The following is a 13,039-nucleotide window of genomic DNA, read 5'->3' as shown; positions in this document are numbered from 1 at the left end:
GGGGATGAGCGCCGGGGCCCCGGGAGCTTGCGCGGCGCCGACTCGCTGCCCGCCGGATGCGGGTGCCCGGGAGAGGCCCTGCCGGTCCCGGAGCGTGTCCGGGCGCAGGCCGGGGGGGACTGGCGACCGGACCATGGCGCCGAGGCTGCTCTAGCGCTCGGGGCGCCGCGCCGCGCCGCGCTGCGCTGCCCGCGGAGGAGCCTTGAGTGCCCAGGGCGAGCGCGCGCGCAGGTATCCGGGGGCGCCGGCCTGGGGGAGGCGGTTGTGCTGGGCCCGGACTCCTGGGTTCTGGGGGCGGGGGGGTTCTCCGGGTACCTTAGCAGGGATGAGGGACTCCTGGGTTCTGCTCCCACTGCCCCCTCTGTGCCTCCGCTTCGCCGTCTGTAGTGACCCAGCCTCGGGGGGGAGGCGCTGAGATCCCGTGGGAAGGGTGAGCACAGGGAGGTGCGAGGGAAGAGGCTGCGGTGGGGGGCGAGCCTGGCCAATGGGGGCTGCCCGCGCCGGACGCCACCGTGTTTGTTTTTGAATGTTTTGCACCGGCGATGGCAGTGGGGCGGGGCGGGGGTGGCTGGGCGTGGGCAGGGGCTGGCCTTTGCCGTTGGCTGCAGGCACATTCGATCCCCACAGGAAAGTTGGTTTGTTTTCCGCATAAAAGCAGGGAAAGAAATCTCCTCTCGGGGCCCTTCATGGCAATCGGATCCGGGACCTAGAACAAAGGCAGCGGCCAGGTAGGAGCTCTGCTCAGCGCTGCTCCCCTTGCATGTGCCCAGGAGCACTGGGCCCTGGCAATGCCAAGGACAGGGAGTGGGGCTGGCAGAAAAATGGCCTGGTGGGAAAGGACAGGGAGAGCCTCCCCTGTCGGGTTCTGCCAGGCCGCATGCCCAGATCTCAGCACGAGGGCACTAAGGAAGAGAGGCAGGTCCAATGCTACACCAGGGCATTGAGCTGGAGAGGGTTCCTGCCGGGCATGTGCTTCTTATTAACGGAGTCATCAGCTGGGAAGAGCCCCAGCAAAGCAGAATGCGAAGGGTCCCAACCGCCAGAGGACTGGAGGAGCAGGGCTGTGCCCCCACCCCCATATCCAGGGGTCCCTGGGCTGGGGATAGGTAAGGTACCCAAAGGGGCTGGCTGGCTGAGGGCTCCATGCCTGTCCCCGAGGGAGCTCTTGCTGTACCTAGAAGGGCACAAACTCTGGGGGAACTAGGTGAGAGAGAAGTGATGAAAAGAGAAGAGCAAATGAAGGATGAAAGAAGGCACAGGAGGGGAGAGCTGTGATGGGAAGAGGAGAGGGGGCTGAAAGAGCTGCAGGCAAGGATCTCCTTTTGATTGCCCCACTCTGCAAGACCTCCTCCTGCTCCTCCACAGACAGCTGGCTGATTGAGAGATGGGCTGAGGGACTCTCCTGAAGTAAGGCTAGCAACTCCCTGCATGCCATGTTGCTATTAACAGAGCAGGAAGAGAAAGGGGTGCAAATGGGAGGCAGATGCTTTCTGAGCGCTTGGCTATGCTGTGTCTAGCTGGGGCAGTGACATGCTGGGACTGTTCTGCTCAGACCAGCTAGGGAGCTGCTCCCTAAGGGCTTTGTGCTGGTTTATTTCCTAGGTGTTTCTTCGAGCTCCCGATAGTCCACAGGAGACCAAAGGGCAGCTGGGAGGTGAGACAAGCTGGATCGTGCCTGGACTGCAGCGCCTGGTCTGTGCTAGCCAAGGGCTCTTGGTTTGAGGAGTGGCACTTTCCCATCAGGCCACCAAAGCACAGAACCTAGGAACAGTACCAAGGAGTCTCCTGCACTCCTGGCCCTAACGGGCCTCACCTAGGGGGACACCAGACCCTTCTGTCCCATCGCACAGCCATTCGGTCCTCCCACCCTCCTCCCCCACCCTGGGTCTGGTCTCTAACTGTGCAGTGCGGCGAGCCGGAGGACTTGGGACAGGGGGTGCAACGTGGCTATAAGGGGAGCTGTGCTATGAATTGGTGTTTATGGATTGCCTGCCTCAGCCTGTTCACCAACAACCTTGCTGAAGGTAAGTGGGTGAACATAGCACGCTGTATTGTGCAGCCGCACAGCTGTATGCACCAGGGGCCTGACCCGGAGCCACTGAACCCAATGGAGCCTTTCTGTGGGTTTGAATTGGATTTGATCAGGCCCCAGAGCTTGGGGTGTGCAGCGGGGAGGGTGCAGGAGCCACTGAGGTCATGATTAGAGCAGCAAAGAAGGCTAGTGCCCCTCTGGGGGACCATGTTCATGAAGAGCAGAGACAGTGATGCTGCTGAACTGCCAAAGAGGAGGGGGTGGGAGGGAATCCCAGACGTTCACCCCTTGCCAGGGAGGTGGTGCCCTGCCCAGATGCCCAGGCAGCAGGTTACATTAAGGGAGCTCTACTGGGGATGCTCAATCTCTCTGACCATGACGACTGGATGCCTGAGGGCCCCTGGCACTGCCCCTGCCCTGGAGTTCCAGCAAGCAGCCTGCAGGGCTATTCGAGAAAGTTATTTCCTGCTGCAAAGGGTCTGGGGTGGGGGATGCAGTACCCTCCCCCCACTTACTCCATTCCTTTCCCTTCGGCCCTGCATTCTGCAGTGATCTGGGTATCCACGGACCATGTTTGTGGATTAGTTGTGGTTACAAACTTTGTATCCATGCAGAGCTCTAACAAGGGGGGTGAAGACGGTGCCCTTCCTCTGTGAGGGGCGCTGGGATGTGGGGATGGAACACACTGTGTTGTTGTGGCACACACAGCAAAGACGAGGCCCCAGGTAAAGCCGGGCAGGACGCAACCTTAGCTCTCACCTTCTTCTGCCTTTTTGGAGTGTGAGTTGCACCCCACAGGGCTCCCTCGTCATCAGCAGAGTAGCGCGAGGCACTCTCCAGGAGTCACTTATGGCCCCAGGAGCCGTTCCCTCTCAGGGTTTTGAATCCTGCTCTGAGAGCGCCATGCCCAGGGTGCTGGGTGTAATGGGCCCTGCCTCGCTGCAGGGTATTGGGTGGGGCAGGGTACATGGGCTCTCCTTGCATAACCTGGATACCTGTGGGAGCATCCCAACTTGGGGCTTGGCTGACTGATGCGGTGCTGTGTCTGAGCTCCAGGACATAGCAGGGGCTCCACTGGAGATGGTGGGCTGCAGCTCATGGGATGTCCTCCCCATGAGTGTGAAATCTCCCTGTGCTGGCCCTACAGGTAACGGCCAGGTGAAGTCTCAGGCTGTGGTTGGGCGTGTCGGAGAGAGCGTGATCCTGGGCTGTGACCTCCTGAACGCAGAGGAGGCACGCCCCCATCTCTATGTGATTGAGTGGGTCCGCTTCGGCTTCCTCCTCCCCATCTTTATCAAATTTGGGCTCTATTCCCCACGCATCGATCCGGAGTACGTAGGTGAGTGCATGCTGGGACAGCAGTGAAAAGGTGAACCCGTTGGGAGGACCTGGGGGCTGGGATGTAGCAGAGGGGATGCTGGTGTGTATCTGAGTAGGAGAAGTCTGGGGGGAGGAGGAAGGCTGGGACGTAGCAGAGGGGATGCTGGTATATATGGAGGTAGGGTAAGTCGGGGGTAGGGCTGGGAGGTAGCAGAGGCGATGCTGGTGTATATGGAGGTAGGGGAAGTAGGGGGTGAGGCTGGGACGTAGCGGAGGGGATGCTGGTGTCTATTGGGGATGGAGAAGTCCTGCGGGGCTGGGAGGTAACAGAGGGGACACTGGTGTATATGGGGTAGCAGAGTTGGGGGTGGGGCTGGGACTTAGCAGAGGGGACTCTGGTGTATATCGAGGTAGACGTGGCAGGGTGGAATGTAGCAGAGAACATGCTGGCATGTCTTGGGGCTGGAGGCTCTCTAGGTGGGACACACCGATGCGGGAGCAGTAGGGCAGTGGCTGGTTCTGTGGCATGTGATCCAGTGTCTGAGGTGCAGTCCGTGGGCTGGCCTTACACAGCTGCATGGTGTTTGCCTTCCCTGAGGCGAGCCCATCCCACCCTGGGGCCCAGAGGAGTTTCCTGGCAGGAGCCCTGGGTTCCTTCCCGTGACTGCAGTATCTGGTGACTGGCCAGGCCCCAGGAGGGTGAGGCCATGGCATTCCCTGGGCTGGACTAGCTCTGGGTCGTCTTGTGTGTACCGCGCACTAGTGCTCTACCTGCCGCACGCTCCTCCCCGCCCCCACAGCTGGGCCCCAGCCGAGGGCTGCTGCTGTCAGGCTGCATTAGTCACGCCCCATGGGCTGTGTAGCGCAGCAGGCAGGGCTCTCACCCTGCCCATGCCAGCTGGAGGAAGGGATGGCCATGGGGCAAGGCAGGGAGGTGAAGGGGTCCGTCCCTGCAGCTTGGACTGACTGGTCTGACCCTCTCCGCTGGTAGGGATGGGAGTGTGGAGGAAGTGGGGGGAGGGGCGCTGTGAGGGGCTGCAGGGGGGGTTCCCTCCCCCATCCTCTTATGCCTAAGGCTCTGTGCTGAGGGGGGTGGGGGCGGCAAATCTGGCCTCAGCCACACACAGCCCAGCTGAGTGTGGGGGAGGGGATGGGGCTGTGGACACATCAATGAGCACCTGCTGAGGCAGGAAACTCCCATAGTGTGACCCTCCCCTTATTGATGTGCTGGTGGCCTCCACTTGCAGGGAGACTCTCCTCCCTCCAGCCTGGGAACAGGCCTGTCTGGGGCTTTGTGAGACAGGTACACTGCCAGGCTCTGAGCCCGCATCCATGCATGGCGTCCCATGTCTGCACTTGAATGGGAGTGTTTCAGTGGCTCGGTGGTACATCTTTGCTTTGCACTAGAGTGTACTAGTCTCTGTTGGTCTGTGTCTTGCTGCCCAAAGTGCAGGCATCCTGCTCGGTGCAGGGCAAAGGGAAACTGGGAGGAAGTGGCACGCCACACCGGGAGCTGGACTCCCTGCAGCACAGAACCTTGCGGGGGCACCATGGGGCTGGGGCTGCTGAAAGAAGGCAGGCAGCAGATGAAGGTCCCGGCCTGAACAAGTCGCTGGCCTCTTTGTGCTGTGCGCAGGAGCTGGGTGCCTTGGGCCTGGGCCACACAAAGGCTCTTTCTTGCCAGGGTCAGAGGTCAGATTGACGCTGCTCCTGGGATCTTTGTTACATTCTAATCCCATAATCCCAACTGGGGCCTGCTGCTGCCAGGGGAAATTCATGCCTGGGAGCCAACCGCCACCTGGGCCTCCTGGCAGTTCCTGTGGCTCTGGGATGAGCTGCGATCCCATGGGAAGAACTGCAGGGAGCCCTTGGCACAACCTTGAGCGTGGGCTTTTGTGTGACAGTCACAGCCTCTTCCTTTCCGCAGTTGCACTGCCGTTGCATCACAGCCCCCAGCCCCTGTGTTACCACTCACCCTCCATACTTCTCTTCACAGCCTCCTGGCTCCTGTTACAATCCCCGAGCTGCCCCATCCACAGTGCCATGTGTCACACCCACCTTCCGAGTCACAGCCCCCCACCCCCATCTACACCAACCTGCATCACAGCCCCCGGCTCCTGTTACTATCCCCACACCCCACCTGCACTTCTCTTCACAGCTCCTCCATCCCCCACTCCTGTGTTACAGGCCCCCCGCTGCCCCATCCACACTGCCCCTGTGTCACAGACCCCCGCCCCATCCTCACTGCCCTGTGTTACAGACCCCCACTCCTGTGTTACAGCCCCCCCACTGCCCCATCCACACTGCCTTGTGTCACAGCCCCCCCGCCCCATCCACACTGCCTTGTGTCACAGCCCCCCTGCCCCATCCACACTGCCCCTGTATCACAAACCCCCGCCCCATCCTCACTGCCCTGTGTTACAGACCCCCACTCCTGTGTTACAGCCCCCCCACTGCCCCATCCACACTGCCCCGTGTCACAGCCCCCCCGCCCCATCCACACTGCCCCTGTGTCACAAACCCCCGCCCCATCCTCACTGCCCTGTGTTACAGACCCCCACTCCTGTGTTACAGCCCCCCCACTGCCCCATCCACACTGCCTTGTGTCACAGCCCCCCCTGCTGCCCCATCCACACTGCCTTGTGTCACAGCCCCCCCGCCCCATCCACACTGCCCCTGTGTCACAAACCCCCGCCCCATCCTCACTGCCCTGTGTTACAGACCCCCACTCCTGTGTTACAGACCCCCCGCCCCATCCACACTGCCTTGTGTCACAGCCCCCCCCCACCCCATCCACACTGCCCTGTGTCACAGACCCCCACTTCTGTGTGACAGCCCCCACCACCGCCCCATCCACACTGCCCCTTTGTCACAGCCTGCTGTCACAGCCCTCCCGCTGAATCCACACTGCACCTGTGTCACAGCCCAGTGTGACAGCCCCCCAACCCCATCCTCACTGCCCTGTGTCACAGACCCCCCCACTCCTCTGTTACAGCCCCCCCTTCCCCCACTGCCCCATCCAGCCTACCCCTGTGTCACAGCCCCATGCGCACTGTGTCATAATCCCCTGACCCGTGTCCCACCCCTCCACCTCATCCACGCTGCCTCGTGTCACAGTACTGCCCATCAGCTACACTTACCCGGAATGTCCAATATTCCCTGCTCCCCACCCCACCCTTGTTGCCCTGAGTACCAGACAGCTCCCCCTACAGGAGAGGACTAAGTCCTACAACACCGTGGAACTGGGCACTGTCCTGCCTGTTCAGGCCCCAGCCAATCGCAGCTCCAAGAGTCGTTCAGTATTTGGGGACAAACAGAACTAAAATCTCCTTGGGAGACACAGAAGGACACACACATGCACACCACTCCCTCTCTCAAGCCAGCCCTGGGTTAGGATCTCTGTGTCTGAAGCATCCTCTAGCCCCTCTGTCCCTGCCACACACACTGGGACTGAGCCAGCCTTTCTTCACACTTTTGTGGCTTGATCGCTGCTGGAGTCCTGGGGCTGTGCGCGCTGCCTGCTCAGCCCTGCCTGGTGGGTCACTTGAAGGTTGAGCTTGGGGAGGGGATTTCGGCAAAGCTGCTAATTGGCAGTACTGGGTGGAGTGGGATTTGGAGCGAAGCTGCTGGAGAGGGGGCAGTGGCGTGGGAGGGGGATGTTCTTCTACTCAGAGGGTATTTAAAGTGGAACAGTGGCAGATTTTCAGGGCTCTTTGCAAACGCAGAGGCGTGAGCAACAGGATCTTCTCTTAGTGAAAGGGAATGCTGAAAGCTTTGGTTTGGGGCAGAGTGGGAGGGCCGGCTGTGGGGCTGGGGACTGACAGCCCTGCAGGCCAGGGCAGAGGCTGGGGGCACTAACACAAACCACATCCCAATAAAGGTCTGTTACAGCCAGACTCTGGGGGACAGGGTGGGATAGATCTGGGGCACCCAAACTTTGCCCAGGCAAGGCTGCATTGGCAAGCTATAGCAGGAGTATCCCTCCAGCATGAGCAGGGCTGGCTGCAAAAATATTGCTGGACTTTGTTTCAAAAGCAAAAATTTTAAAAAAAGTAAATCCCTCCTGTGCCCAAGCTGGCCAATGAGAGCTGACGTCTTGGACACCAAAATGCAGACCAAGAAAAGCCTGTTGCCAGCAGGGTGGCCCTGCACCCATAGAAATCGCAGCTTTCAACATGGGTTGAGTTGGGGAGGATTTAGGAGAAAAATGATCATTATATTTCAGCCAGCTGGCGTGGGAGAGACACTGCCGTGGAGGTGGGAGGAGTTGATATACACTATTTATCTGAAAAACTTGGCCCAGCTTTGCTGCTCAGCTGACAATTATGGAGTGCTGCCCCCAAGCCCTTGGGCGAGTCCCACTGGGCTCCCCCGCCCACTCTCAGATCACCAGCAGGAAAGACTCTGCCTTCAGAATGGAGCTAATTCCACCTGTCTGTCTCCTAATGCCTTTAAGCCCATCCCCACTGCCAGGATGAAGCACAAGCCAGACTGGAATCCAGTTCCTCTCCTGTGGCTGTGCTGACTTGCAGGACTAACGAGGGAGCTGATGGGACTCTGATGCCTGGACAAAGGGAGTGATTTGTTGAGTAGCAAGATACTACCTTGAAATAGCTAATCTTCAGAGTAGGAGTGTGTGCACGTTAACATTTAGGGGCTTGCTCCCAGCATGCACTGCTCTGTCCTTGGTTTGGGCAGTTGAGCTGCCCTCTGGGCTGCGGGTGGGCTGTAGAGTCCCTGGGTCAGGCTCTTTCCTGGCAGCGGGGACCACACATGGTTCAGCTTGCTCGTTCTGCATGGCTGGCCATGGGAGGGGAGCCTATGCCCAAGCTGTTCACAGTCCTGCTTCCTCACCATGACCCCTGGCTCACAGCTGCTGGCTGGGTTACTGCTGGGCAACTGCACACCTCCCCAGTCTGGGGGGTTTCTGCCTCCTGGTGCTCACTTATGACTGGGGGATGGTCTTGCATTGCCTTTTCCCCTACACTCTGACCTAGTCTCTGTGGAGACCAACTATTTCCTCCCCACACCTCTCCAGGGCCTCTGGCTCCAAGTCTGTCCTGAGGTCTGAAAGGCATTCTTGGCTGGCCGGGCTCTGGGATCCAGAGGCACCACCAGCCCTGTTCGTTCCCTGGTCAGAGAGCTGCCCCACTCAGCCTGTGGCTCAGAGCTGGCTCCTTTCTCTCTGCAGCCATGGCTGCTGTTCCTGGTATGTGAGCTGCTGAGGGCAGGGGTCTTGCCAGGGCCGTTGAATGCAGGGTTCAGTGCTGCTCGCAGGCATCTCTGCAGCAGTGAGGGGCTCCCCCGATGCTACCTACTGGCCAGACCTGAAAGCACAGCAGCTTGTGGGGCCCCTCAGGGACAGCCCAGCCAAGGCTCCCAGCATGCTACATAGATCAGGGTTGGAAGGGACCACCTCAGGAGGTCATCTAGTCCATCCCCCGCTCAAAGCAGGTCCAGTCCCCAATTTTTGCCCCAGATCCCTAAATGGCCCCCTCAAGGATTGAACTCACAACCTTGGGTTTAGCGGGCTAATGTTCAAACCACTGAGCTATCTCTCCCCCCAAGATGGAGAGAGATGCTACAGGCATGTTTGTCACTGGTTAAGAGCCTGGTTTGGCTTAGCTCCCTGGAATCATATTGCAATGTCAACCAGTCAGTGCTTCATCCTCCCAGGGCACCATCCTGGGCCTTTAGGTCTTTTGGAGGAGGATTTAAAAGCCTTGGGTTCTGTCTGCTTTGTGCAGGCAGTTCAAGATCCCAGGCAATTCCTCTTGATGCTAAACTTTTGCTGTGTTGGCCGGTTGCCACCTCCCCAGAGGTGGTTGCACTAAAGTATTTCTGTGTGCATCAGCCCTAATGCAGGTGCAGTGCCATGCATGGAAGCATTCTCCAGCGGCGGAGACCATGTCGGGGGGATGATGTATTTCGGGGTGGACTGGGATATTGACAGTGTGTCTCTACTCCCAATAGTGACTGCCATAACGGCACATTTCCTCCTCGCCCCAGCCAGCTCTGCGGAATGCAGCAATTCCCAGCAGCCCGGCATGCTCCAGGAGCCACTCCTGCGGGGGCAGCGGCAATGCAACCGGGGAGAAGTTCAAGTTGGCCACACTGGGGCAAAAGGGCCACCCAGGGGAGGGCAGCAAGAGGTTTGCCGAGCCCCTCTCCTGGTACTGATGGGGGAAAGAGAAGAACCTGGTTTGACTCATGGAGTGCATGGAGGGAGCCTGGGGCTGGCACATGGAAAAGCAGATAGATACTGACCAGAGGGACCCAATTAAGGGCAGAGGGGGTGCAGCTGTGACGGTCACTGGCCCCAAGGCAGAGTTGCACTGGGAGTGTGGGGGGGGTGAGTGGGCTCCCAGAGGCTGCTAGGCCTAGAGCTGTGCTGGGGGGAGAGGCTGGGAAGGCGCTGGGCTCAGGGCAGAGCTGGGCTGGGGGGAGGGGCTGAGAGGTTGCTGAGCCCAGGGCAGAGCCGTGCTGAGGGGAGAGGGCAGGGCTGGATCCAAGGTAGAGCCAGGAAGGGGCAGGGCTGGGCCCAGGGCAGAGCCCTGCTGGGAAGAGGAGGACTGGGAGGGTGCTGGCTGTGCTGGGGGGAGACGGCAGAGCTGGGGGCTGGCCCAGGGTAGAGCCAGGAGGGGGCAGGGCTGGGCCCAAGGCAGAGCTGTGCTGTGGAGAGGGCCTGGGAGGACCCTGAGCCCAGGGCAGAGTCCTGGGGCTGCTCAGTGACACCCTTGTTCCCATGGCAACTGGCTGCTGAGGGTGAGTTAGGAGTGGGGTGGGGGCGGGGCCTGCCAGTGGGAAGTGCCTTACAGTTTCACCAGGGAGGTCAGGCTGGGATTTCACATGGGATTTCAGTCCCGTTGCTGCAGTTCCCATGTGGCGCTTTTCAAACAGCTCCAGCCGTTGGTGGGAGCAGCTGCCAGGAAGCATCTCATGCACACCCCCGCCTGTGGCATGCCCCCCGGGCCCGTGATCAGGGGAAGGCAATTCCTCAGGATGCAGCTGCTGCTGGTGAGGCAGGTGCATGTGCTGGGCCTGGGGCAGGTCATGACTCCTGCTGTCTCCTGGAAGGTTGCTTCCTCCACGCTCCCATGTGCTGCTAGGTGGGCTCCCTGTGAAATCAAGGTGGGGGCTTGGGGGCCAGGAGTCACTCTCCCTACCCAGAGGCCCAAAGACGCAGGATCTTAGTGCCGCTAGACAAAGCAAGCCCTTCCTAATCTAGGCCCTAAAGTCTGAGCCATGGCCCTCTGTCCCTGCCTGGCAGCTGGGCGCAACCACACGCAGACAGGACTGGCTAAGGCAGGGCATGGAGTTCCTCTCTCCCTAGGGGCTGGTGGCAGGTGTCCTGATCTTGCCAGCCTCGGTCTGCCTGACTTAGGGATGGCTCCATGGGGGTTGCTTTGGGGTGGCATTTGGAGGCCCCTGGGAATGGATTCAAACCAGATCAAGTGGTGCCTGCACACCATGGATACAGGTGAGTAGAGCAAGGTCCAGGGGAGTTGCTTCCGGCCTGCTGCAAGGAATTGAGTGTGGGGCACGGAGGGGGCAGCCGCCGAGCCCCATGTAAATCCCCGCCTGGGACAAGGATGCGGCACCAGTGCTGCTGCCTGGGGAGGTGTGAACAGTTCTTCCACTCTCCCGCCCTCCTTTTCCTCCTCCTTTCCCCATCTTCCCCATGTCCGTCAGTGCAGCCCCTGCCTTCCTCTCCCATCCCTGACCTGCCACTCCTGCTTCCAGACACAGGAGCAGCTAATGCGGGGAGCTGCAGCCTTTGAAAGGTGGTTGCTAAGCAATGGGAGGCTGGGGTTGCTAAAGTCAATGATGTTTTGTTGCCAATCCTCTTGGTGAGTGAGGGGGAAGGAATGGGCAGAGCCAGTGCAGGGATTATGGAGGGGTTGGGGGAAGGGATCAGGGAGGGGTCCCCACTGCAGTCTTTTTGCAGGGTTTAGTTCCTTCCAATGGGGCCTTTGTTTAGGAGCCTGGCTGCTGCTCCAGGGTGGGGGAGGGGAATTCCCCGGAGCTCCCCGCCTCACTGACTCTGCTACCCACCCCCACCTGGCCCTGCCCGTGTGTGATACCCAGCACCCCTCCTCCTTGCCTGGAGGCCTGGGGCCTCTCAGCAGGCAGGCACAGAAAGGGCAGAGTGGGATGGGGGAGAAGGATTCCAGGCAGCCCTGGGCCTAAATTTGAGCAGTCCCAGGGGCTGCTCTAATTGACCCAGGCTGCAGACCAGAATTGCTGGAGCATATTCCCCTTTGCCAGGCAGTTGCAAGGGGTTAGCAAAAGGGATGCTGGGCCTGTGCTGCACCTGCACTGGGCACCGTTATAGCAGGGCTGGGATCTGGCCCCTTATATACACTGGCAATTTGCCTCAGCTCCCCCTGGTGCAGCCCCTCTGGCAATCAGTCGCAGCTGGGGGAGCACTAGGCATACCAGCATTACCGACTCACCTGGGCCCGCTCTAAGCAGGGTTAGGCTACGTGGCAGTTAATGCGCTACTGGCTGGTCTACATTGCTGCCCTTCGCTATGGATGCAGCAAGTCCGGTCATATTGTTGAGAGTAAACCTGGGTAAACTGAGTTTACCCACTTCCTGTTTGGGGCTGTGGAGTTTAGGTTAGGTTAGTTTAGCCATTTCATTGTTTATGTCTACAACCCTGCAGAGGGGCTGGTGCAGGGACAGGGAATCCCAGCAAAATGCTGGTGTGTACCCAGCCTGAAAGGGGATTGTGAGCGTAAGGCTTGGGGCAGAGGGCTGGTGAGCACACACATATGCGTGAAAGTGCACGGACGTCTGGGGGGTGGGGGAAGGCGGGGGAGTATGTAGCAACCTGCCACCAGACCAGGAATGGACACTACTGATAAATGGGCACAAACACAGCAGGACACCCTCCTGGTGCACATCTAAGCCCTGTGACTGGGGTCTCTGTGACATGCGGGCTGTGGCTACACTAGAATGGGTTTGCCAGTGGAGCTTAAAATCATAGGGTTAGAAGAGACTGCAAAGGTCATCCAGTCTAACCCCGTGCCAAGATGAAGGATTTGTTGTGTCTAAACCATCGCAGACAGATGGCTCCAACCTCCAGTGAGGAAGCTTCCACAACCTCCCTAGGTGTCTGTTCCATTGTCCTACTGTACTTACCATTAGGAAGGTTTTCATGAGATTTAATCTAAATCTCTGTGCTCTAGTTCGAATCCATTGCCTCTTGTCCTTCCCTCTGTGACAAAAGAGAACAACTTTTCTCCATCTTTTTTATGGCAGCCTTTCAAGTTTTTGAAGACTGCTATCATGTCCCCCCTTAATCTCCTCTTTTCCGAACTAAACATACCCAGTTCCTTCAGCCTTTGCTTATGTTTTGCATTCCATCCCTTTGATCATCTTTGTCGCTTGCCTCTGGATCCCTTTCCAATTTCTCTACATCCTTTCTATACATTGGTGACCAAAATTGGACACAGTACTCCAGCTGAGGCCTAACCAGCGCTCAGTAGAGCAGTTCTATCACTTCCCATGACTTGCATGCTTTGCTTCTATTAATGCAACCTAAAATTGCATTTGATTTTTTTGCAACAGTTTTGCGTTGCTGACTCATGTTGAGGCTGTGATCCACCACTCCCAGATTCTTCTTAGCAGTGCTGCTGCCAAGCCAGGTATCCCCCATTCCGTATTTGTGCATTTGGTTTT

The 13,039-nt window shown here is 58.9% G+C and overlaps 1 protein-coding gene across 1 annotated transcript in view; it reads left to right on the top strand.

Annotated features, from left to right (window-relative positions):
* The first annotated feature begins 576 nt into the window (after positions 1 to 576).
* The window catches only part of IGSF9 (immunoglobulin superfamily member 9), a 50,376-nt gene continuing 37,913 nt past the window's right edge, over positions 577 to 13,039 (top strand). Inside the window, exons 1-3 of the mRNA XM_073322416.1 lie at positions 577 to 728; positions 1,603 to 2,024; positions 3,180 to 3,371. Of these exons, the coding sequence (XP_073178517.1) occupies positions 1,967 to 2,024; positions 3,180 to 3,371 (250 nt within the window). The 5' untranslated portion in view covers positions 577 to 728; positions 1,603 to 1,966. The remainder of the gene's footprint in view (positions 729 to 1,602; positions 2,025 to 3,179; positions 3,372 to 13,039) is intronic.

This window comes from Lepidochelys kempii, chromosome 24 (genome assembly GCF_965140285.1).
Source record: "Lepidochelys kempii isolate rLepKem1 chromosome 24, rLepKem1.hap1, whole genome shotgun sequence".
In the NCBI taxonomy this organism is placed as follows: domain Eukaryota; kingdom Metazoa; phylum Chordata; order Testudines; family Cheloniidae; genus Lepidochelys; species Lepidochelys kempii.
This window is presented reverse-complemented; position numbering and strand designations above follow the sequence as displayed.